Source organism: Phocoena sinus, chromosome 2 (genome assembly GCF_008692025.1).
Source record: "Phocoena sinus isolate mPhoSin1 chromosome 2, mPhoSin1.pri, whole genome shotgun sequence".
NCBI classification, from domain to species: domain Eukaryota; kingdom Metazoa; phylum Chordata; class Mammalia; order Artiodactyla; family Phocoenidae; genus Phocoena; species Phocoena sinus.
The window spans coordinates 51,133,588-51,160,796 of NC_045764.1; the positions used below are offsets into that span (position 1 = coordinate 51,133,588).

Sequence of the window (27,209 nt, forward strand, 5' to 3'; positions counted from 1 at the left end):
CTCAGGCACTATTCACTTCCTTCCTTGGATGTTCTGCTGCTTCCAGGACCAGGAAGTACAAGGCACTTAGGAAAATAAAAGTGTCCACCTGGTCCTCAAAACCAGAACGATTAGGCTGGAGAAACCCAGGTAACACCCATCTGCAGGGCACCACCCCATTACGGCGACTCTGGAGCCCTCACTCACTCTGTGTCCAACATGTGGATGGAGCTCTGAATTGGGGTTCAGAAGCTGGACTCTGTCAGAGAGGAGTGGCCAAGTCACTTAACCTCTCTGAACCTCTCCTCCCTCTTCTGTAAAACGGGGATAAGCACCCTCAAAGGAGAGGGCTGGTGCTGGGCCGCACAGGGGTCACTGCAAAGAGAAACCAATGCTGGGGCCCCAGGCCCCCCATGGGTCTGTGCAGCCCAGGCCTGAGCTGACCCCTCTCCCTCACCTCTGCTCCCTGCCCCGGGACACCTGTGGCCACGGGAGTCACCCTTTACTAGGACAGGCTGTATTTAGGGTGTGACCACAAAGACCCCTCAACTATAATGACAGCTTTATTCTAATTCACACCTGCACGTATGGAATCCAGGCAACATTATTCTGCCTGGCCAGGCAGGCAAATTAAAGCATAAAGTGGCTGAAGGAGTCAGGGGAGCTGGAGGACCGCAGTCTGCGGAGATGCACCCGCCCCTGCCAGGCCACAGGTCACAAAGGCCACGTGTGGATATAGGCCATGTTGCCAGATTTCTGTAGAAAGTTCCGAATCCAGATTTTCAGGTGAAATTTAAATGTTAGCAATAAATTCCAAACTGTTTAAGATATTGCACAGGCCACACAAAGCCAGTGGCTCTCAGGCTGCCAGTGTGCAGCCTTCGAGCACAGATATCAAGAGAAGCAAACGGGGAGCTTCCAGTTGCTGAGACCAAAGGGAAACACACTCTAGGCTCTCGTTGGAAGTTTTCATCAGAAAATCAGACATCAGAAATTTTACAGTGTTTGGGAAAAGGCTCTAGAAGACCCACTGGATGGTTCTCAGGGGTGACAATGGTATCTATCTCAGGTGTGGGTCAAATATACCAGGTGAATGAATAAAGCAAGGTTAAGCAGCAGAGAACAAATGCTGTTTACTTAAATTCTGTTTAACTCTCCTGCCCCAAGGCTCTGGGAGATGCTGTCGTCAGTCCTCACCCCAAGGGCCCTTTCTCCTCCTGCATCCTCCAGGCCCCTGACCAAGGGTCCTGGAAACAATGAAGTGCTATTTGCCCATAGCCCCCTCTGCATCTGCCTGAGGACAGACTCCCACCACTGAGTCTCTCTCAATGGCAGGGTGGCCAAGCCCACTGCAGGATGCACACGGGTCCCAGACTGGCACCCATTGCACCCCTTCCTGCTTTGGGGGCACTCAGTGCCCTTCTGAAGGCACAGCATGTGGGGTCACCAGCAGGTGCAGAGTTGGGAGAGAAAGTGAATTCACCTGGTGAGACTGGGACCACCTTGTTAACTTGGGGCCCATGGTGAGAGAGCTGAGTTCCTTCCTCTTGAATCACAAATGCTGCCCAGGGCAGGATGGAAGCGCACACACCACACTCACCTTGGACCAGCCCCCTGTTCTCCACTCATAGCAGCCGGAGTAGTCCTCACAGGGCTCCTCAGCTCTTGGCCTCGTGGATGCGTCGCATTTTCCTTGCGAGTTGGTGCATGTCACAGTTCGTTTCTTTGTCCCTTTACCACAGCTGGCAGAACACTGCAAGATACCATTCCAGAGACTGAATCCAGTCCAACTAAACTTCTGTTACTTCTGTACTAAACATCTGTTAAGTACCTACCATGTACCAGACCCAGTGCTGAGGATGCAAGGATGGGGATGCTACGTTTCAGACCTCAGAAAGCTCCTGGTCTTTTAGAGTCTTATGCACATGTTCCGAGCTGGCTCCTCCCAGCTGGCCTCTAGGTACCCATGCTGAGCCAGCCTGGGGCAAAGGCACCAGTTCAGGGGGGAAAAGGAGGAGATGGAAAGCAAAGACACAGGTGACTCTGACATAAGGCGGTTGGCAAGCCCTGCAGAGAGCTCTAGCGATGGTTTTAATGTCAATGCCAAGAATGGTAACAGGGCAATGTTCCCTGTGCTATTTTTCTTCCTGGGAAACATAGCAAGAGATGGTGTGGGGAGGGGACCTGAATAGTGTCTGAGGGGTGACAAATGATGAGTGAGCCCTGAGAGTTCAAGATTCTCACGCCATCAGGCAGCACGATCCACAGAAACAGGGACAAGAGGTGGAGGGGTGACAGGGCATAAACATGGCAGACTTGGGGGTGGGTCTGGAGGCTGTTCCTGGAGTGTTCCCAGCCTACCCGCTGGGCTTGGGGAGGGAAGGTGCCTGGCTCTCAAGAGTGAGTGCTGAGTGCTTACCCACTTCAAAACAAAGCACAAGGAAGAGTGGACCTTGGGAGAACATGACTGACTTGACCAGCAAGCAGAGGTGACATGGCCTGGGAACCTGGGGGGCCCACCCTTTGATTTGTTGTGTGCGGAAGCCTAGTCCCTACCATGGAAGCAAATACGCAGCTTGCAGAGATGGTGGGCTGAAGGCTGGACTCCACCAAATGCACTGACATGATGAGAACCACTCTGCCTGAGGAAATTCTGAGGGGGATTTCCTCCCAGCAGCTGGGTCCCAGAGATACCATGGGGGGTGCCCAACAGCTGTAGTAGCACAAATGGAGTCCCAGCAACTCTAACTTCTGTTTTTACACTTGCTTGATTTACCAAAAATATGGGAGGCTACAGCAGTGATTTTTCTTGAGCTACAACAAACTTGACTTTTAAAAAGTTCCACTATGTCCACTGAACAAATGCACATAAAGGACAAATGTCATTCTTTATATTTGTTATTAACATTTACCTCAAAATGCTATCTAGCTTTATTTTTCCTGTGAATTCAACCTAGCTCTTCATCTGCTGGTCCTGTTCTTATTTATTTATTTATTTATTTGAGACTAATTTAGACTGGTTTGTTTTAGAAGAAATATACATGCTTCACAGGCAGTTGTGGTATAACCTGGGGGGAATTTGGAGAGCTCATGTATTTGATCTTCTGTGTGGGTTTTAAAGGGACTTCCTTGGTGCTCCATTAGTTAAGAATCTGCCTTCCAATGCAGAGGACGTGGGTTCAATCCCTGGTCGGGGAACTAAGATCCCACATGCTGTGGGGCAACTAAGCCCGCGCGCCTCAACTAGAGAGCCTACGTGCCGCAAACTATAGAGCCCACGTGCTCTGGAGCCTGCGCACCACAACTACAGAGCCCACATGCCGCAAGTACTGAGCCTGCACACTCTGGAGCCCACATGCCACAACCAGAGAGAAGCCTGTGCGCTTCAACGAAGAGCCTGCACTCTGCAACAAAAGATCCCTCATGCTGCAATGAAGATCCTGCATGCTGCAACTAAGACCTGATGCAGCCAAAAATACATAAATAAAATATATTTTTTTAATTAAAAAAAATAAAATAAAGGGACCTCGAATGCAAGGAGTTAGTCCCTGGCAGGCTTTACCCACAGGGCCTCCCAGGGCAGAATGGGTGGGGCCTGGAGGGCTGCTGCAGGAACCCCTGGGTTACTGCATTGAAGGCCCATCTTTCTGCTTCTCTATGTGGCAATGCTTTCTGACCATTTCATCAGCTCCACGCTGACCGTCTGCCTCACGGGCTCCTCCCTGGCAACAGCACCCATACCACTGGCTCCTTATGCAACTAGGGGCCTACTCACCACTTCTGCCTGAGTTTCTGCTTGGTTTCTCTCTACTCTGTGTTCCTTGCCTCTTCCCTCGAATTTTAAACCCTCAATATCCAGCCTGTTTCTTGACCAAACCCTGGGCTGGCCCCTTTTGACCAGAAGCCTATTGGTTGGAAGCCTTCAGGAAGGGCAGTGCTGCAGGCTGGGGTCACCTTGGAAGGGACCTAGGAGGGTCATGTTCTGCTTCTCTCTTGGCTTCTGATCCAGGGATGGGAACAAGAAGTCGAGGACAGGAGAGAGCTGCTACCTTTTGCTTCCTTCTCAATATTTTTTTCCTCATTCTAATGAAGTTGGGAAGAAGTTGGGGAGTAGTGGTGACAGTGATCAACACTGCTGGCTGAATACAGGCAAGCCCATCAATAAAAACTCACCCACGAGAAATTTAAACCCATTCATTTCCAGAAGAAGAAATGTTAGAGGGGCTTTTGTACTTGGAAAAGTGGAAGGAATACCAGTTTTGTGAGCATCTCATGGAGGAAAGATTTGATTCTGAGTCAAATGTTTAGAAAAAAGCATTTTGCTTGAGCCTGAGCTGAGCCAGAATTAGACTGATTGGTGTGGATACTATTTCAGGATTAGGATTAGGCAACACATAGATATAGGAATAGGGATGGAGATATTTCTTTAAATCTTGCTCCAATTGTCTCACGCTTTCCAAAATGGTGCTCTTCAATACTATAATGATAGTTGATTATGTCAGCCTCGTTTATTTTGTTAAGGAGGCATTTTTCCCCCATAAGAGACCTATAAATGGAAAATTTATGGTTTTGATCTGATAAAGCATAAATCTTGTTTGGATCAAGAACCAGGTGATCAAGGCCCTAAGGCTCATGGCAAGAGAGAGAGACTGCACACCTGCCCCTAACCTTCTAGCAGGCATCCCCCTCCCCAAAAGTCCATTGAATGTTGAACTTATGAACCTAGGTACATGTAAAGAAAAAAAATTTTTTAATGTTAAAACTCTGTCCTTTTCCTAAAATATCTTAAAGGATAGGCAAAAAACACCCGTCTTTAAATGGGTACACGTCAAGATCTGCCTAAAACGTAAACTCAGTTTTAGAACAGCCAAGGGCAGACTTTTCGTTCATTAAAAACGGGCTGAATACTTTCTTATTCAAAATAATTCCAACTGCTTGGCAATAAGAAGGAACTTTAAAAATATTTTCCACAGTGAAGAGTGTCTTGGATTTAGCCTTTCTGACTTTCCTAGAACACGTTTGATGGAGGACCTGAGGGAAGCTTGCCCTTTATTCAGCTATTTTTTTTGTTTCATAGCCAAACAATCAAAATCATTAATGCAAACTCAATGCCAAGCCTTGAAGGATGATATTACCGAAGATAAAATATTTCTAGGATCAATCTTCAAAGTTAAAAAATAAGGCTTAATTGACCTCTTTCCAAAATGTGTTATGGCATGAGATTTGTAACCGGCTCGCACACTAAACGCTGTCCCTCCCGACATCCTCCTGCCTCTTGCAAAGGCAGCTCCACAAAGACTGCCATGGAACCGCAGGGAAGCCTTTGAAACCACCTTCCCAACCTGACCACCCTACAGTTTCAAAGTGCACAAAAGAGATTAAAAGGTGTCTATTTGTCTACCTGCCTACCTACCTATCTCCTATGTATCTATCCATCCACCCACCCATCCATCCATCCATCCAACCATCCATCTATATTTACATGAGAATTTTCACAGGAAATGGGACCAAACAGTACTGTGATATACATTATCAAAAAAACACACTATCCATGTTTTTTTGGCCACGTTGATATCTCTGATGGAATTTGAGAATATGTGACTTAGAACATGGCTTTGAGCTCCTCTGGGGTCTAGCTAGGACTGTGATATGTGGGGGTTTGTCAAAAACAGCAGGGAGGGAAAGGAACCATTTTGGGGTTGCTACAAACAAGGCCCCGAGGCCCTGGTGGTGGTTTCAGCACTGGCAGCAGCCCAGGCACCCACCTGTGACCACTCTGACGCCTCCCAGATGGACAGGCAGTCCTGGCCTTCGCAGCTCTGCACTGCTGATGGCCGGGGCACCGGGCAGTAGAGGGGCCGAGTGGCGACGTGTGTGCCATTCTGCAGCTGGTACATGCAGGTCACTTCCCGGTGCTGGATGCCTTTCTCACAGGTCGCTGAGCAGGGGCTCCATGGGCCTGCCACCCACCTACCCGGAAAGAGAAAAGACAGTGAGAGAACAAAGGGCCTTCCAGACAGATGGTGGAATTGTGGGCCTGCTGTGGGAGGGAAAAAGACAGACTCAGCTTTGTAGTCGGCTTTGGAAATAATTCTGGAATATCAGAGCAGAATATCAGAGCTATCTGAGTAGAGTGGTTCAGTGGCCTACTCAGTACAGAAATCTTTCTGCAACTGCCCGCATCCCCCGCCCCCGCCCCACGCCACAACGGCAGACTGAGTTATTGTCCCTACGTCCCCCTCTTGCTGTCTTGTGCCATCTTTGTTCAGTGGGGTGTGAGTGGATACGAAGCTGGCCACATCCCAGCAGAAGCTTTGAGTTACTATGTGGTTTGTCTCTCACTCTTCCTGTCCTCTGCCATGAGAACAGCAGGTCCAATACAGGGGCTTCCTGACTGCTGGGCTCTGTAATAGCATGATGCTGTTGTGCCCCACAGAGATATTGGGGTTGTTTGTCACTGCAGCAAAAGCTGACTGGCACAGCCCTCGACAAAGGACACCCCAGTCCCAGCTTAAACGCACCAGGACTCCCTGCTTTCCAAAGGGTGGCAGGCCCTCCTAAGTGCGGACTGTCATTCTTGAGGAGGCAACCTGTGGGCCGTGGGAAGACTAGGCTGCTGAGGCCATCAGCTGAAAGTGCTCAACTAAGACTTTGTCTACCTGCCTAATATTTCAATGATCCCAATTCTCTGTTGGCCTTAGGGTGCTGGAAAGGGGCTAGGCAGTTTGGGAATGATGATTTCTCAGGACACAAACAGGGCTTTGAATGCCCTTTTAAAGACTCTCTGTGCTCTGGTTCCTGGACGAGCCTCAAATATTCCCAGCTCCCAGGAGCTCACTACTTAACAAAGCAGTTCCATCTGGATGGTCAGCCTTGATAACCACTCAGTTCTCACATTAGTCAGACTCGTCCTAAATCCCACTTGAAACCAAATCTAATGAGGCCATCCCACTGTTTGGAAACATCTAGGTTCTGATGATGAGGCAGTGAATGAAAAAAAGCCCTGCCCTCTGAGTCTTCCTATTCTAATGGGGACAAACAGTAAATGGATGAACAATGTACAACAGAATACAACATAATGTAATAGAGTGTATATAACATATATGCAGAGAGAATATGCAACACCATAGTAAGTGCTTTAGAGAAAAGTAATACAGCACAGGGCAGATCAGCGAGGAGATGAGGGAGGTTGGCACTATTTTATTCAAGGTGTCAGGGATGGCCCGGCATTTGGGCAGCGACTGGAAGGAAGTGCGGCATGAGCCCTGTGATCTGTGGGAGAAGACTTGCAGGCAAAAGGCATAGCAGGTGCAAAGGCCCTGGTGGAAGGGTGTGCTGGCAGGGCCGAGGGGCAGCCGGGAGTCCAGTGTGGCTGGGGGAGGGGGTGAGCAGGAGAGGGAGGGGCATGAGAGGGAGCAGGGGGAGATTACACAGGGCCTGGCTGGCTGCTGTGGCTCTTGCTTGAATGAGATGCAGTCCTGGAGGGTTTGGAGAAAGGAAGACACGCCTTCCAGGGCCACCCTGACTCTGTGTGGCTACCAGCCTACAATGGGTAGGGGTGGCAACAGGGAGAGTGGGGAGGAGGCTACTGCAATGGTCCAGGTGGGAGATAAGGGTGGCTTGAACCAGCTGGGGGTAGTGGAGGTAGTGGACTAAATGTTGAGAAGATGGGGCTACCCAGGCCCCTCCCTTCATCCCGACATGGTTTCTCCTTGTCCATTAGGGCAAGCTCAGGCCACCTCATCTAAAGCTCATCTCCAGTCCCCTTGGCAGAGCTCATCACTCTGCCCTTCATGGCCCAGGGACTAATGCTAGTAAGCTCCTCTGGTCAGACCCCTTGCTCATGCTGCGCGGGATGGAAACACAGTGCTGGCCTCGGGATATGAGGACAAGTAACATACTGCCTGCAAATTGCTTATGGCAGCACCTGGCACACATAAGCCCTATAACATAACTAGTATTGTCATTATTTTGTGTTTCCTTGGTGGGAAATGGAAACTTCCCACATGCATGCAGCCTTGCTCCCATTTCAGTACCTGACAACTGCTTAAACATCACCGAAAGAATCAAACCAACTTCTACCAATTTTGTTCCCCTTTTAAGTTTTCTCTTCTCTTGATCAAAATAATTTGCAGATTCTCAATCCGTTGTAAGTCTCTAATCAGTCACTACTGTTCTTAAAATTGGCTGATTTGTCATGGACAGTATGGTCCAGATGTGATCTGAAAGCAGCAAGACAGAATGTGATGATTTTCTCTTTAAACGGGGACTTGTTTTCATGAATACTCTCCAACTCTGTACTACTTCTTTTCTTTTTTTAAAGCAACCGCATTGTACCTCTGTTAGCACCTACTATGTTTTTCTCTCTCATGAACTGACTCTCAGCCAGGTCTCCTTTGTCCTGGCCTTTTACAATTAACTTTGTGAATATAAATGTTAGGTTTTAGGTTGAGACCTGTTCGGCATTATTGTGCTGACCCCAACTGTGAAATGGCTTAGAATCCTGCTCCTGTCTTTTGTATTTCCTGTGCTTCCCAGGGCCGAGCCTCGGAAGTGGGACCTCTATGTCACACACATGGGACTGTCACTGCCCTGGGCATGCGTGCCATTGCCATAGGGTACCAGCATCTCCATTCCTGGCCACACAATCAGAGCATGTGTTCTAGGGAATGTGGACGCCAACTCTGTTCACACAAAGGTCACATCCAGGACACCTGGGGGAATGGTGAACTGCTGGGAGGACTCAGCAGTCCTGCCTCGGGGGCTCCTCCAGCCCCATCACTGGCTGGAAAAGTCAGATCTGTGGGGGTCAGATTCCCGTAGAGCTGGGAGGGACCGCCAGCCCTCCAGGTTCTCCTTTCCTTTACCTCTGGTGTCTGGTGCTTTGCAAAAGGATGACAGAATGGAAAAGAGCCCATGCATCCCTCCTCCTCTTTCCAGAAGAATCCTCAGACCTATCCCCGCCTGAAACGCGTGATGAGCCGCCGACAAGAGGGCTCTTTGTCACAGGTGCACCTGCTTCAGGTTATCGGAGCTATTTTTCAGCTGGACCTTTTTGCTTCTGATCTTGACAAACACCTCAGTGAGGTATGGGGAGAAAAAGTGGCCTTCCTAAAACTTCATTTTTGGTGGCTGAAAGAATCCACTTCCCCTGAAGGACCCTGGCTGCAGGAGGCCCATCTAGGGCAGTGGGATGACGTCACACACCCAGACATCAGAGTAAAATCCCATTGATCCCAAGTCTAGTAACTTGGGAAAGGCCTGCAGTTCCACACAACAATGTATATTACAATTACAATGTAAGCCTGAGATTTTTTCACTCTTATCCTCTAAAAACCTTAACAGCGACATTCATTAGCCAAGTTTGAGTTAGCAGTCCTTCTTAAAAGCAATAAAACTGTAATTCTTGCTGAAACCACCATTAACACTTCCCTAATCCAGGCCCCTCCCCTGTTCCCACGGGGTCAGGACAGCCTCTCCTGTCCAGCACAGGTGTAGCTCCTCTGTACACACTTCAAGTTCAATCATTCTAATCAGGTACAGTTTTCCACCATTATCTGTGGTTTCACTTTCCCCAGTTTCAGTTACTAGCAGTCAACCAAGGTCTGAAAACATTAAATGGAAAACTCCAGAAATAAACATTTCATAAGTTTAAACTGCATGCTGTTCTGAGCAGTGGGATGAAATCTCCCACCATCCCAATTGGTCCCGCCTGGGATGTGAACCATCCCTTTGCCCGGCTTATCCATGCTGTATAGGCTCCCTGCCGGTTAGCACAGGAAATACATAGTATATAAGTATCTATAGGGTTCAGTACTATCCTGGGTTTCAGGCATCTACTGGGGGGCTTGGGATGTATGGCCCGCAGATGAGGGGGGACTACTAGGCTTTGGGCAGCTCTGTCACTACCTGAGACCCTATATTCTTTTTTAATTGCTGCTGTAGCAAATTGCCATAAACTTAATGGCTCCAAACAGCACAGATTAATTATCTTGCATTTCTAGAGGTTGGAAATCTGATGTGGGTCTCACTGGGCTAAAATCAAGGTGCTGGCAGGGCTGTTCCCTTCTGGAGACTCCAGGAAGACTCTGCTTCCTTGCCTTTTCCAGCTTCTAGACACTGCCCCAATTCCCTGGCTTGTGGTGCCTCCTTCTGCCTTCAAAGCCATCAACTCAGGCCGAGTTCTTCTCACATCGCATCACTCCAACCTTCTCTTCTGCTTCCATCTTCTGCTTTTAGGACCCTGTGATTACACTGGACCCACTCAGATAATCCAGCATAAGCCGGCTGATTAGCAAACTGTATTAGTTTGCTAGAGCTGCCGTGAAAAGTACCACATGCTGGGTGGCTTAAAACAACAGAAATTTGTTCTCTTACAGCTCTGGAGGCCAGAAGTTAAAAATCAAAGTGTTGGCAGGGTGGGTTCCTTCTGAGGACTCAGAGGACTCTGTTCCATACCTCTCTCCTGGGTTCTGCTAACATCTTTCACGGGAGACCCATAACAACCTAATTCCACCTGTAACTCTAAGTTTCCTTTGACAAGTGACCTAACATTTTCATCCCACTGCTCAGAACAGCGAGTTCCAGGGATTAGGATGTAGACATCTTTGGGGGTCATTATTTTGCCTACTACACGCATCACATTAACAGTCCTGAGAAATTTTATCTTACGTTCAAAATTCAGTTTCTATTCAAGTCTTGATTTGGCTGAGACTTAAACTAGGTAAAGATCTCATGAAATCTGCTGAAATGTGACAGTCTCACAAAGAAACAATGACATCTTCAGGATCGCATTCTTCTAACACAGTTATTTTATGTTGAATATAAAGTGAATCTCAAGTATAGATAGCCAAAAAGAGTACACTGGTGGGTCATTTATTTTCAACAGCTTCAAATTGTAAAAAAATGTGAGCTGTTGTATTTCAATACAACAAGTGTTCAAGGTAACAAGTGGTCTGTCCGTGGTGTCAACTTTATCCATCTCCAAAATGGGTCAGTAGTAAGGATCTGGCATTGACTGAGCACCTAATCTGTGCCTATCTCTGAATCAGGAATGTTCCTTACATTAGCTAAATTAATCAAAGTAAGGAAACTAGATGACTGTATGTGATTCTCTGAGCATCTGTTATAGAGATGCAAATTCCAAGTATAGCATCAAATATGCTTGTAAAATACCATGTATTTTACATGTAAAATGTAAAATACCACAGCATGAAAAGAAGGATATGAAACAGTTCAAAAGCTCCAGAAAGCTGCAGGGCAGCTTAAAGAGATTTCTGCTACTGGGATGGTTACTTTGTCCAACCGCATCTTGTCTGTCCCCCAAACACGTGGGTATCAACTTCACACCAAGCCCTGAATCAAGGGCCAGGGCACTCAGCTCAGCGTCCCACCTTCACAAAGCTCAGTCAAGTGTGTGGTCCTTGGGGGAGAGGGAAGCGTATAAACAGGCAATGTCTTCACTATCTGCTAAGTGCGGTGGAGGAAATGGAGCTTGAGTTGGGTCCTGAAGTCAAAGTGAATTTGGCCAACCAAAGAAGCGGGGCTCAGTGCTCTGACAGAGAGCCCCTGCCCATGAAATGTTGAGGAACAGCTGCAAGTTTGGGATGGCCAATCCTTGGAGGGTACTTCCGGGTGGGTAGGAGCGAGGTTTCCTTGGGCGGTCTCCATTAATCATGTGCCCTGGGGCAAGATGATGGCGTTCATGAAGGCAGTGGAGAAATGGAAAACAGGCACTGATACAAGATTATGAAAGGGTTTTGACAGGGCTTTGGGTATGTGGGGTCATGGAGAGAAAGGAGGCAAGAATCAAGCTCAGGATATTGACTGGCCCAGAGGATGCTGGTGGTGCCTCCACTGGGAGGTAGAACACAGGGAGGGGAGTTGGCCTGGGGGCAGAAGGGTGGGCACCACTTCCAAGGCGGCGCTGGGTCGCTGAGTGGTGCTGCGAAGGGTCTGCAGGTGCAGTTCTGGTGTTCAAGGATGCTGCCTGATTGGAGACACAGGGTTGGAAGTCAAAAGCAATAAATCCTGGTAGACATCAAGGGTAAGAACAACTCATCCAGGGAGCTTATACAGGAGGACAGAGGGCAGGGGCAGGGGCTGGGGAATACAAGCACCTGGGGTTGGAATCAGTCATGGGAGGCTCTGAGGAGCAGAAGAGGTGACAAGCAAGGCTAGGGAGGGCAGGAGGACAGTGCAGGAGATGCCAGGAAGGGTGGGGTTGGATGAGGCCTGAAGAGCATCCCCCGGATTTAGCCATGAGGACAGGTTGCTGACCCAGGGGAGAACTGGGGAGAAGGGTTGCCAGTGCTGTAAATGCAGAGAGGAAGGAGGGTGAAGAGCAGAGGCCTTGCGGGCGCCCCTTAGCAGATTTGGTTTGATGCCTACAGAGTGGGCTCCACAGACCCTCAATCTTGGGGTGACACCCAAGCTTTGGAAACAAGACCTGATGCGAGTTGTCTCATGACTTGGGAGCCTCTGGTCAAGCAGGCTGTGCGTGGGCGGGAAGCATGAGTGAGAATGTGAGAGGGCACATCTGCGTGAGAATGAAATGCTGAGAATGGCTGAGGGCTGGAAGCAGTGGCTCCAGGACAGACAGGGAGCTTCCTCTCGTGGACCCATCTGTCTAGAAAGGTCACCCCTGCTCACTGGCAGTGCCTCATGGAAGTCATCTGGGTCAAATGGCAGAGAAGATGACCTGTGGGAGACCTGTGCCACGTCCGAGACTCTGGAGGCCAGCAGGGGAGGGAGCCCAGGGACCTGGCGGTGGGCAGCATGTGTGAGGGGAAGGCTCGGCCTCAGCCAGTTCTTGGCTGCTGTCTCCCCTTGGGATTTGGTGACCTGGGTCAGTGGGCCAGTGGGTCAGTGCATCTTGATAAAGAGTATGGCCTGAAGAGTGATCCTGTCTATTCCTAGCCCAGGGAGGCTCAGGCAGTCTGATATGGAAAGCAAACAGATCAAAGATCTCACTTCTCATTTCTCCTCTGCCAAGAGAGAGTTTGAAGGAACAGGCCTGCATCTCCCCCTGTGGGTCAGCCCCACGTCTCCAAGGTGTCCCTCCCGTTTGTGCCCAGTCCTTTCCCACCACCATCTTGCCTTCACACCCACCTGAACTCCCAGAGGAAGGTGGCTCAGGGCCTGCTGGTCTTGCTTCACAGATGGGGAAACCAACTTGGAGAGACAGCAAGACTGGCCTAAGGCCAGTTAGCTATTAAGTGGGTGGGTCCTCTGTGCCCCAACCTAGAAGCTTCCTTTTTGTATTTATACAATCTTGCTCTGGTTAGGGAACACCTGACCAACCTCATCAGGATGCCCTGAGAGTGAAAGGTGCCCACTTACTAGAATCAGACATTCTCAAAGTCTCAGAAGGTCACATTCAGGATGCTGGTGTCAGATGTGCCTGGACTTGAGTCCACTCCACCAACTTGCCAGCTGTGTGACCTTGGACAAGTCAGTACTCAAGCCTCTGCCACACAGTCAGTGCAGGCCTCGCACTCTATGGGCCTGATAACTAGCAGCTGTTATTATTTCTGTAACTATTATTCTCAGTCTAGGCATCCATCTTATTCAGAGGAGCTGCTGTTCCTCAAAGCCCTCTGGAATAGGCAGTCTATGTGGGCATTCGGAACCAAAACAAATTAGTTTTAATTTTTAAAAATTTTCAATAAATTTGCATGATTCAGATGAGAGGAATATGAAAAACCTGTTTGAGTGCTGAGTCCTATAACTTGGTGCGAGTTATTTCTCTCCTCTGAGCACCTGGCCTTCATCCATAAAGCAGGGGCAAGAACTGGGCGCACAGTTGTAAGGACCTGATGATGACCTTACGGCAGGTAAAGGCCCCAGGGAGAGGCCTGCAGGGGAGCTCCAAGGATGGGAGTCTCTTCCCTCTCTCCCTGGTGCAGGGCTGCTGGCCCCTAGGCTGTGAACATCTGGCCAAGGTCAGGCTAACAACCGCTCTGCCTTCCCGTGGATGACAAGGCCTCTCCCAGGGCACCCGGGCTGTGGTCACCACATGTGCCGCCAGCCTGGGGTGAGGAGACGTGGCAGAGGCCGGCTGGCCAAGAGCCGGACCTCCTGGGCCTTGTCCCAAAAACACCACGGAGGACTCGGCAGCGACAGACTCTCTGTCTGCCCGAGCCACTCTCACAGCTCAGGGCAGATTGGAGCCAGCAACTCCGTTATGAGAACAATCAAAACACATGTGCCATTTAAAGTCTCCGAAGATACGTGGCTGCTTTTATTGAACAGATGTCTGTGAAAGGAGTGGGGTAAGGAGGTACAAGCGGGACTTAGCAAGCTGGGCTGTGATGTTCTCCCAGGGGACAGAGGGGGACGCTTTAGAGCTACACACGAAGTTTCAATTCAGCATTTCTCCATTTAAAACTCGAGAATTATGAGTTTCTCATATATATTTCCCTGAAAAGTAATATTATTCACATATTTGTTTTTTATAGGAGGAAATGAGAGCCTGGAGTGCATGATGAGAAACGAATACATCGGCCTGTGCATGTGAGCTTCTGCTGGAGGACATAATACCATCCTGAAATCAGGCTGGGTCAGGGTCTGAGAACTTGCTGTGTTTTCCTGAAAAGGTTCTTGAGTCACTGTGGTTAGTTTTCATGTGCTGGGGAAAGGAAGAGAAAGGAAGGAAGGAAGGAAGGGAGTGAGGGAGGGAGGGAGAAGGGAAGGAGGGGAAGACTTCAATGCTTTGCTAAAACATGGCTTAAGGGAAAATGTTTTAAGAATGGTTTCTCTAGATATTGCACCAGCTAACCGTTCTGGGAGCTTCCTATGTGCCCGGCATGTTCTCAGCACTTAACATGATTCAAATGATTTGATCCCTGTAACAATCCTTTGGAAAGCCATTCTACAGGTGAGGAAATCAAGGCACAGAGAGGTTAAGTGGCTTGCCCAAGGTCATACATTAGCAAGTAGAAGAACTATTTTAACAGTTCCATTGAGACATAATTCACATACCATACAATTCATCCATGTAAAGAGAACAATTCAGTATATTCTGAAATATATTGTGGTGGTGTGAAATCACCACCGCAATCAATTTTAGAATATTTTTATTACCCCCAAAAGAAACTCCACACCTCTTAGCTGTCATCTCCCAATACATGCCCCCCTCCTATCCCTCTCAGCCCCAGGCAATCACTAATCTACTTTTTGTCTCTATAGATTTGCCTCTTCTGGACATTTCATATAAATGGAATCACATAACATGCGGTTCTTTGTGCCCAGCTTCTTTCACTTAGCATAATGTTTCCAAGGCTCATCCATGTTATAGCATCTATTAGTATTTCAATCCTTTTTGTCATTGAACAATACTTGAATGTATAGATACACCATGTTTATTTATCGGTTCATCAGCTGATGGACATTTGGGTTGTTTCCACATTTCGGCTATTACGAATAATGCTGCAATGAGCGTCTGTGTACAATTTTTGTGTGGACATATGTTCTCATTTTTTTGAGTATATACCAAGGAGTGGAATTGCTGGATCGTACGCTAACGCTATGTTTAACAATTTGAGAAATGCCAGACTGTTTCCAAAGCAGCTGCACTATTTTGCATTTCTACAGTAGTGTATGAAATTCTAAATTCTCCACACTCTCATAAATTTTTTCTATTATCTATCATTTTGATTATAGCCATCTTAGTGGGTGTGAAGTGATATCCCATTGTGGTTTCATTTTACTGTGGTAAAATGTATACAAAATTTACCATTTTTACCACTTTGCAGTGTACAGTTCAGTAGCATTAAATAATTCACATTGTTGTATAACCCTCACCATTCTCTCCCAAACTTTTCATCTTCCCAAACTGAATTCTAGATTCATTAAACAATAACCTCCTATTCCCCTCTCCCCGCAGCCCTGGCAACTATCATCCTACTTTCTGTCTCTATGACTTTGACTGCTCCAGGTACCTCATATAAGTGGAATCACACAATGTTTGTTCTTTTGTGACTGTCTAATTTCACTTAGCATAATATCCTCAAGGTTCATCCATGTTGCAGCATGTGTCAGAATTTCCTTCCTTTTGAAGGCTGAATAATATTCCATTGTACACATGTAACACATTTCATTTATACATTGTCCAGAGAGGGACATTTGTGCTGCTTCCACCTTTTGACTATTGTGCATAGTGCTGCTATGAAGATGGTTGTACAAATTTCTGTTTGAGTCCCTGCTTTCAGTTCTTTTGGGTATATACCCAGAAGTGAAATTGCTGGATCACATGGTAATTCTGTATTTAATTTTTTGAGGAACCACCATACTGTTTCCCACAGTGGCTGTACCATTTGACATTCCATTCAACAATGTAGAAGGGTTCCAATTTCACCAGATCCTCACCAACACTTACTTGCTGTTTTTTAATAATAACTATCTTCATGGGTATGAAGTGGTTACCTCATTGTGGTTTGATTGGCATTTCCCTAACGATTAGTGATGATGAGCATTTTTTCATGTACTTATTGGCCATGTGCATATCTTCTTTGGAAAAATGAGTAAACATGTTCTTTGCCTATTTCTTAATGGGGTGCCTTTTGTTGTTTAATTGTAGGAATTCTTTATACATTCTGGATATTGCTTCTTTATCAAATATATGATAGCAAATATTTTCTTCCATTCTTTGGGTTGCCTTTTCACTTTGTTGATTATGTCCTTTGATACAAAAAAGTTTTTAATTTTGAAGTCCAAATTATCTATTTTTCCTACTGTTGCCTATGCTTTTGGTGTCATATCTAAGAAGTCATTACCAAATCCAATGTAATGAAGATATTCTTCCTATGTTTTATTCTGAGTTTTAGCTTTAACTCTTATATTTAGGTCTTTGCTCCATTTTGAGCTTATTTTTGTACATGGTATAAGGTAAAGGTCCAACGTCATTCTTTTGTATTTTGATATCCAGTTTCCCCAATACTACTTGTTGAATTTCATTGTGGTTTTGATTTGTATTTCCCTGATGGCTGATGATGTTGAGCATCTTCTCATGTGCTTATTGGCCATTTGTGTATCTTCTTTTGAGAATGTCTGTTCAATTTGTGTTCTACTAAATGTGTGAAAAACATATGTTTCCTATTGTTAGTGACTCAATACTGTTTTACTAAAGAATTGCATAATCTGAGAAAGTTTCAATAATAAAGAAAATTCACATTAGCAAAAAAAAAAAAGAATGTTCAGATGATTTGCCCATTTTTTAGTTAGGTTATTTGGTTTTTTTTATTATTGAGTTATAAGAGATTTTGATATGGTCTAGATAAAATTATTTTTTCAGATATATGATTTATGAAAACGTTTTTTTTCCCTTCTTCGGGTTATCTTTTCATTTTCTTGATGGCTTTGAAGAACAAAAGTTTTAAATTTTTATAATGTTTAGTTTATTTCTTTCTTTTGTTGCTTGTGCTTTTGCTTTCATATCTAAGAAAGCATTGCCTTTAAAGCTTTAGCACTTACATGTAGGTGCTTGATCCATTTTGAGTTAATTTTTTATCTATGGTATAAGCTAGGGATCCAACTTCTATCTTTTGTATGTGGACATCCAGAGTCTCAGTACCGTTATAGAAAAGATGATTCTTTCTCTATTGCATTGTTGAAAATTAACTGATAGTAAATGTGAGAATATTTATTTACTCATTTATATTACATTGTTCTATATGTCTCTCTTTATGCAAGTCCCATACTGTCTTGATTACTCTAGCTTTGTAGTAATCTTTGAAACTAAGAAGCATAAGTCCTCCAACTTTGTTCTTGTTTTTAAAGATTGTATTGACTATTTGGAACCCTTTGCAATTCCACATAAATTTTAGGATCAGCTTGTTCATTTGCACAATAAAGACAGCTGGAATTTTGATAGGGATTTATGTTTTATCAGTAGATCAATTTGAGGAGTATTGCCCTCTTAACAACACTAAGCCTTCTAGTGGGATGTATTTAGATATTTATTAACGTCTTTCAATAATGTTTTGTCATTTGCAGTGTATAAGTCTTTTGTTAAATTTATTCCGAAGTACTTTATTGTTTTGTGTTTTTTTTCATCTTTATTGGAGTATAATTGCTTTACAATGGTGTGTTAGTTTCTGCTTTATAACAAAGTGAATCAGTTATACATATACATATGTTCCCATATCCCTTCCCTCTTGCGTCTCCTTCCCTCCTGCCCTCCCTATCCCACCCCTCTAGGTGGTCACAAAGCACTGAGCTGATCCTTATTGTTTTTGATGCTACTGTAAATGGAACTATTTTCTTCACTTCCTTTTCAGACTATTCAGTGCAAGGGTATAGAAAAAGACTTGATTTTTGTATATCATTCTTACATCCTGTAACCTTGCTCAACTCATATGTTTAAAACAACAAGCCAAAGTGGTGTCATTTGTTCCCCATGACAACAAACAAAGACTTAATTGCAGCTTCAATCCCTTCCAGCAATATGACCTTTAAGAGTCAATCTGAAATTTCCTGATCAACACTAGTGAGGTAGTGTTATGATAAAGCCCTTCCCTTCCCCCAGAAGGAGATCGTCTGGATTGAAGCAATCTTTTCTTTTGTTAATACTTTTCTTGCCCACCCTCTTTCTGCCAGTAAACATCTCCCATTTTGTACAGCCCCTTGGAGTGCTCTTCTAGTTGCTAGACGGGATCCTGACTGATTCATGAATTGATAAATAAAGCCAATTAGATCTTTGAATTTACTCAGTTGAATTTTGTTTTTCCAGCAAATATATTAGTTCTAGTAGCTTTTTACTGGATTCTTCAGAATTTTCTATATGGAAGATCATGTCATCTGCAAATACATATAGTTTTACATCTCTAACCTAGATGCCTTTTTTTTTTCATTTTCTTGCCTAATTGCCCTGGCTAGAACCACCAGTACAATGTTGAATATAAGCAGTGAAAACAGACATTCTTGTCTTGTTCCTCTCTTAGGGAAAAGCCTTTAGTCTTTCACCATTAAGTATGATGGTTCCTGTGGGTTTCTTGTAGATCCCTTCATGAGGTTGAGGAAATTCCCATCTATTCCTAGTTTGTTGAGTGTCTTGATCATGAAAGAGTATTGAATTTTGAAAATACTTTGTGTGTGTTTGTGTTAATTGAGACAATAATGTGGTTTTGTCTTTTATTCTACTGATGTGATATATTATATTATTTGATTTTCAGATGATAAATGGACCTTGCATTCCCAGCATAAGTTTCCACTTGATCATGGTATATAATCCTTTTTATATTGCTGGATTCAATTTACTAAGATTTTGTTGAGGATTTTTGTGTCTATATTCATAAGCAATATTGGCATATAGTTTTCTTGTGATGTCTTTGTCTGGTTTCGTTATCAGGGTAATACTGGCCTCATAGAATGAGTTGTAAAGTGCTTCCTTTTCTACTTTTTGGAGGAGGTTGTGAAAAATTGATATTAATTCTTCCTTAGATGTTTTGTAAAATTCACCAGTAAAGCCATCTGATCCTGGGCTTTTTTCTGTGGGAATTTTTTTATTACTAATTCAATCTCTTTACTTGGTATGGGTCTGTTCAGGTTATCTATTTATTCTTGAGTCAGTTACAGTAGTTTGTATTCTAAGAATTTTGTCTGTTTCATCTAATTAATATAACTTTTTGTTATACCAGAATATTTTGGTTTTTCAATATAGTAACACCAAATCTCCAGATAATAAGAGGAACAAGTAGAGGCTGTTTGAGGGTCACATGCACTAAGGGCACTGTGTTGTTTGGGAAGAGGCTAGCGATTCTGAGTACTCTGGACTCTACTGAAACCATTATAGTTAAGGTACCTGGGTCACATTTAAGGATAACCATCAAAAGAATAGAAATATAATCCACAGCTTCTCAAAAATAGGGAGAAAAAAAGAAATGTTAAGTGTTAGTTCTGAAAATTTTGTAATTTCTAATATCATTTCCTCCTAACCCATGAGTTATATATATTTTTAATTTCCAAAAATATAGAGAAAAGTGGGTCACTATTCTTTTTATTGCTTATTTCCAATGTAATTTTCTTGTGGTCAGAAAGCATGGTGTGTTTTGTTATCTTGGTTACCATAAACACAGCCTTATCAATCAGTGGGAACGGGGGTGAACTAGCCATTACATAATACAGAGGAGAGGCACAGGTTATCATATGGAAGAAATTAACGCATTGTCTCAACTCATACTATACAGAAAAGACATTCTGGATGTGTTAAAGTCTTCTTATATGCAAGAAAAGCCAAACCTTAAAAGTTCTGGAAGAACACACAGGAAAACACATTTGTAGTTGAAAAGTCAGGAAGAAAATTGTCGAACAAGACAAAAGAAGCACAATTCCTAAATTTAAAGTTAACCAATTTAACTAAATTAAAGATAAAAGCTTCTACTCAAAGATACCATAGGTGAAAAAAGAGGTCTCAAATAAGGGAAAATATTATAATCCAAGATGTATAAAGAATGCTCGTAAATCAATTAGTAAGAGATAAGTAGCCCAACAGGATAATGCGCAAACAACAGGAGGATAAATCACAGAAAAAATATAAATATCCTCTTAACATATGAAAACGCTCAACCTCACTACAGCACAGGGGAATTTAAAAAATCAAACAATGAGGCACCATTTCCTCCCCATCAGATGGCAACACTATAAAGTCTGACTAAACCAAATTTGTTCATGACTGGAGCAATGGGAGCCCTTACCGTGCTGGTGACCTGGTAATGCTAGGTTAAGCCTTTGGAGGAAAGCTCAAGGTGTGCAGACCTATGACTGTGTAATTACACTTCTGGGATACAACTTGCACATGTGTCTAAGGAAATTGGAAAAGGATGTTCACTGCATAATTGTTTACATAAGCCCCAACTGGCAAACAACTCAAATGTCCATCAATGGCAAACGAACTAAATACCTAAGATGAAATCACATAGAGCAAAGAAAATGGGTGTACCAGAGCCACAGTGGCAACATGGCTAGATCCCAAAGGCAAGATGAACATACATATGCTCAGAGCCTGTTTAAATGCACCAAACAATACTCTCTTGTTTGTGGATATATGCATATATGGTAAAAGTTTGAAAATTAGCGGGGGAAGCATACCCACTAATGGAGGAGGGGAGAAGAATAGCGCTGGGAGGGGTCAAGGGGGACTTTCAATGTATCTGTATTATATTATTTTAATAACATGCTATTACTTTAGATTACTTAAAATATGGCAATCATGAAAATTTGTTAAAATTGGGAGGTGCAGGCATAGTTGTTTATTAGTTAAACTCATACTTTTCTGTACATATAAACATTTTTATAAGAAAAATGATTACACAACCAGAGCCAGGTCGATATGTACTAACTGACCTTGACTTCTGAGAGTGGCAGCAACTGTGGTCAACTGAGAATGAAGACGGTGCCTGTCCCGGGAGCCACCGGGCTCCAGCCCACAGTTGCCATGTGGGTCAAGTATTGCCACATCTTTCCTTTTTAAAAGTAATGTTGAAAATTCAGAGTCTTATTGAAATCTGGTTTTAAAATGTTGGAAATGAACTCTAAAACCTTAAGACGCCTGTGCAGGCCAAGCCATGTCTGCTGTGGAATTTGGTTCCGCAGCCTCTGGTCTAGGACTTCTCACTTTAATTTTCCAGGGAGGGAGCTATGGTGGTTCTGAACCTAAACCAGAGAGGCTGGATGTGTGTCTTCCTCTGGCTCTGACCTGAAGAGGCCACTCTATACCACTGGCTCGCCACACGGGTCCTCCGTCAATGCTTTGACCCCCACCTTCCTGTAATTTGTCTTTTGGTTGGCTTAATAGGTGAGTCCCAAGAATTTTGTCCTAAAAGATTAGGAAAAAAAGACTCCCAGATTCATGATGTGACATGGTTTTCCCAAGACAGCAGTCTGAGTGGTACCAATTCGAAACCAACACCAAAATCCCGAAGAGTGGGCTGCAGAAATACGCAGAGGCCTGAGTAATGCCAGCAGGAGCCCCTACCCAGCTGGCCCAGCTGCCCAGCCCCACAAAATTATTCAACATGAAAACATGCAAGCAGACCTCCCTGACATTCCATCCCTGCCACTGCCTCGTTTTGGCTATGAAAATGCTCAGAATTTCACAAGATTCTCTGAAAATGTTCCTAGGGGGAGTTCTCCAGAGTTGGAGCGAGCCAGCTCTGTGTCTTCTGGAAAGGGTACAGAGGGGAAAGGCCGTTGTGTTCAGAGGGGCAGGGGCAGGGCTCCAACACGACCAGCCTGAAAAGCTGGCTGACTCTGTCTCTGAGCTCGCCCTGCAAGGGTTCTGGCGTGCAGCTTTATGTGCAAGGGAATTTACAGCTCTGCTCGCTTCCCCACACACGACTATCTTTAATTGCAAGCCTCACATTTGCTCCCTGTGCCCCTCCTGCCAAAGGCGCTTCTGGACACCCCCAGAGCAAACAGGAGCCAGCCAGGCCCCTGGACAACAGCCTCCACGGTTACACTTTGTTGGTCTATTTCGAATCCCTGGTGCCTCATAACATGCTGCTGTATTAGAAGTGGTGGCCCTGCTGGTGTGGCTTGTAAAGGTCATGTCCACAGTGAGCCTGGGAAGAAACTCCCCAGGGGTGACAGACATCCAGGCCAGAGCCATGTGGAGACGGCCAGTGATGCGGGGCCCCAATCCTGCTTGGTGGCTGGCATCCTGCGGCGTCTTCCTTCCCGCATTAACTAAAATGACTAAGGGTCTTTGGTGAGCATAACTTGTCATAACAATCCTTAGTGTAGATGACAGCTTTGACACTTCTGACCCTGGCAACAGCTTTGCCTGATTTTTGCTCGTTCCTCCTTGACTTCTCAGGTGCTGGGAGCTCTTGCCCCCTGCCTTCTACTTCTCTGAAGCCTCCTCCTCCCCTGTTCTCCAAGGAATCTCAGCCCTCCCCTTGTTCAGTCTTGGGCTCCTTTGTTCCCATGCCCCTCCTTTCCTTCCCTTCCCTTCCTCTTTCCTTTTCGCAGAGCTTACTTATGATTTCCATCAGTATTTTGATGCACAGGCCTCCTGACTCTCCACCTTGGGAACTCCAGGCCTGTGTGATTGACAACCTAGAGGACAGCAGGGGTCCCACCACACCTCTGGTTCTGGGTGGGCAAGGTCATAAACCATTCCTCTTTGCCCCACTGCCAAAACTGGCGGCCCCTCCTTTTCCAGAGACCAGCCATGCAGGGTTATAGGGCAGCTTGGACTGCTCCCTGAGCCATGTCCAAGCAGCTGCTAAGTGCCACCAAGCCAACTCCCATAAGGGATCTCAAATCTACCTCTCTTCCCCATTTCCGTGGCAACCCTTGCCTGGGGTACTGTAACAGTCTCCTAACTGGCCTCCCCACCATGGGAGCTCTTTTTCCTTCCAAGTAGTCTGTGCACCTCTGCCATGGCTTCAGTCATGTGACTACCTCAGTCTAAAACCTTCGATGGCTCCCTAGTGCTTACTGTCTTTCACATCCTGAAGTCCCTCTCAAGGGCCAGTTGCACTCAAGGCCCAGTCCGATAATTTAGTCATTCCTTCATCCCATGCTCCTCAGCATCCCACTAGGGATTGCAGATGTTTTCATGAATATATGAAAGCAAACAAAATAAGACTCTGCACTAAGGAAAAGAAGACTTAGGACAGATCAAGGTAGGAGGATCAGCCTCACCCCCCTGGCTTTGGTTGGCCCCATGTGCTCCTCCCTCTCCAGACTGCTTGATATTCCCAGACCTGGAGACTCAGACACTATTCCCTCTGCCTGCACAGCCTCCTCACTTCTCTCAGTTGTCCAATCTCAAGTACTTGCCCCCTCCAGGAGCTCTTCTGGTGGTCCTGGATATGCCCTCTTCTGACCCTGGTTCCCAAAACAGTGTGAAGGATATTGTTTCCCCTAAGAATATCCTCACCTCGTCATGGCCAGGAGCCTCCTAGGAGGCAGAAGCTCGGTTCTAGTCTGGGCTCACTAAGTCTTTGATGACCTGGCTGCTGAACTTCTGAAACTTTGTTTTTCCCCCTGTGAAATGGGGTGAATGGCTCCTATTCATTTCTCACATGGATATGCCAGTGATTGGTCATATACGGTCAACCTGTTATCAACTTGTGCTCCCTTACAGATGGACCTGGTCTTAGAGGGCACCATCACAGAACAGTCCAGGATCTGCAACCCCCGCTCCCAAACACTGACTTAGCCACATATTTCACAGACCCACCCACCTCCTCTCAGGGGCAGATCTCGCTAAGGCAGTGTGTTCTGAGTACACCCTAAACCTTGGCTCCAGCAGGAGAGACACTGTCTATTAACGCTGCTGGCTAATAAAACAACCAGCAGTTTCCTATAAAAAGTTACAGTGGGATAAATCCACATAAAATATTCATGCCCCTTATTCACTTCACAGAAAAATTCAAACATCCAACCAAATGGAGTCACAGCAGATGCTGGCAGATGTTCTTCAGGCAAGGCAATGAGAGATAGTAATTAGTCTCAATTAAGTTCCCAATAAATTACGTAACGGATTCCTTTAGCCACTCAACCCTGAGTGGCTTGCTGGGCCAAAGTCAGTGAACCTGGTCCAAAACTATTTAGAAACTTTGGATTGCTTTGGACAATTCATGTTCTGAGTAGACTAAAGAGAGTCTTGGCATGAGAGGAAATAATGAATACCATAACCACGTTCAATTGAAAATAATAATTTGTTAATAATTTTAATAGCTAATGAGCTACAGAAACCATGTTCCTGAGCCTTCCAAGTAGAAAGTAAAGAGATTCATTTTATTTCCTGGCATTATTAAGTCTATTGGCATGAAATCCCCCTGGCATGCTTTTGAGATTTTTATTCAGCAAGTATCCTGTCAGAATGATCTATTTTCACTAGATCATTGGTGCTTCTCCTTGATTTGTAAAAACAGGTTCCTAAGTGTCTGTTCTGCAAAGGTGTCTCTGTCTAATTGGGCTTTAAGGATTCCCACCAACATGGGCATACGAGACTGGCCGCCCCCCACTCCACCATGGAGAACCAGAGAGAAAGACTTCTAGAGCAAGTTTGTTGGACTGAGTTCTGTGACATCTTTTCCCTCCTCCTCCAAGTGTTGCATGTTGTCAATTTTTACTTTCAGGCCAAACGAAAGAAAATTTTATTTAGAAAATTGTAGGGAATGTCCCAGTCTCTGGCAAAATATTTGGAGTCACTCAGAGTTCAGACTCCCTTCCCTTCGCCCTCAAAGGCCTGGTCACGTTTTGCTGTGAATGATCCTTGTCCCTGGCTCTTCTGAATGAAAGTTTCTAGCAAAGAGCCTTGTGCTTATTAAGGATGCAACAAATGTTTTCTGATTTTAATTGAATTCCATGGTTGTCAATGAAGAAAACTGAGAAGTGATCCAGAGCTTCCTAAAATGATCTTTGTGCTGGTCCCCAGGGTATCTCTGTCTACACTTTCACTCATTTTAGGAATCTCTTCTAGAGCCATATGTTTGTTACTTAGTAGAAATGATAAGTATATTCATGCAACATTGTAGAAAATCTGGAAGGTACATAAAAATATAAGCAAGAGAACCAAAGAACATACAGGATCCTAATCTTCTAAACATATTTTCTTAATGATGTCATAATATAAACAAATCATTTACTATTTTGCCTATTTCACTCTTGATAGCAGAAGCAATTCCTATGTGATCAAAAATATTTTCTCAAGAGTGATTTTTAATGCTTGCATAACACTCCATTGTTGTAGATAGAGGCCATATTACTTAACTAGTGCATACTTGTTGGACATTTGGGTGGTTGCCAATTTTGTCCATTATATTTTGGATGATTTCCAAAGGGCAGAAGTTGAAGTCATGGATCCAAGGTGATGAGTGATGCATTCCGAAGATCAGCAGTGGCTGCTCAGATCTGTGTATGACAGGGAGCTCATTACACTATGACTGGGATGTCTTGTCCAACTAGCCTATTGAAGCACCACAGTAGGTATGCTTGTTCCCTAGATGATGACACAAAGTATGTAAAGGCACCAGGGCAAGAAGGTCTCTGAAATCCTTCGAGGTCTCCCTTTAGTCTTCTTTTTTTTTTTTTTTTTTTTTTTTAAATCAATGTACATACCCTTTGTTGTTGTTCATGAGGCAGTAGTATCCAGGCCATTCACCCTTGACCCCCATCTCCTGCTGTGGACATAGCCAGCCAATGTTTCATTAGAATGTGGCCCTAACAAATACACTCTCCAGTTATAACCTGACCAGCTTCAAGTCAATAAGCAGTAAGAACACAGTAATTGGACCCTTCTCCATGCCAGATGTTGACTCCCAGTGAGATGAGGAAAGGGAGGCTCCTGTGAAGTAACCTGCTCAGGGTCACACAGCCAGTGAGAGGTGAGGGGGGCTCTCCCCCACATTCCACCCAGTCCTATTGTGATACGGCACAGCTACTGCTTCCTGGTACCTCGACACATCCACACGAATCCCAGCTGGGCATTTGTCTCATGCCCTAGTCACGAGCTCTCCCACAGGGCTGGAGCTGCCTTCTTTCCCTATCAGTCTTTCCCACCCAAAGCAAGCTCTGAAAGGCAGAGAGGAGCCTCTTCATCTTCGGTTAGTCTCAACTGTTGCTCAGTTAAATCTGTTAAATGAGTGAATGAAGGAACAGCTTTAAATGCTCAGGCTGAGCTTAATGTCAGTGGACATCTCCAGGTCTCCCCACTTTTGAGTTACTGCCAAATGTGGGTGTTGTATCCTGTAAATTTTTATTTCCAGGTAGAGGGACTTCTGCACGTTAAAAATCTTTTTTTATTAATTTCCAACTCTATTGCTTTGTGATCAGACGCTATTGTTTTACTATTTCTACTACTAGAAACCTACTGATGTTTTCTTTGTGCATTTGAGAAAAAGGTGTGTTCTATATTATCAGGGTGTAGTATTGATATATCTGATTTATCTTACTGCTTATGTGTTTAGGGCCTTTATATCCTTCCTTATTTTTTATTTACTTGCCACTTGATCTGTCTTATATTAAGAATCACATATACCCAATAAATTTCTATCTATTATTGCCTTGCACATCCTGTGGTTTAGGCTTTACAAAGTAGTTGCTGTGTTATTTGGGGCATAAATATTCATTACTGTTATATCTTCATTGTTAAATATTCCTATTCCATCTTGCTTTAGTTTTACCTCTACAATTAAACATTTTTAAATGTCCACCATCAGCCCCTTTTATCAAAGTGTCCCCAGCCATCTCTCAGTTAGATGAAGAGCATCCTATCA

At 44.8% G+C, this 27,209-nt stretch overlaps 1 protein-coding gene across 1 annotated transcript in view; it reads right to left on the bottom strand.

The window, feature by feature from the left end:
- ADAMTS17 (ADAM metallopeptidase with thrombospondin type 1 motif 17) overlaps nt 1-27,209 on the bottom strand; it is a 351,240-nt gene that overhangs the window by 21,646 nt on the left and 302,385 nt on the right. The window contains 2 exon segments of the mRNA XM_032623836.1: nt 1,580-1,732; nt 5,745-5,949. Coding sequence (XP_032479727.1) covers nt 1,580-1,732; nt 5,745-5,949 — 358 coding nt within the window.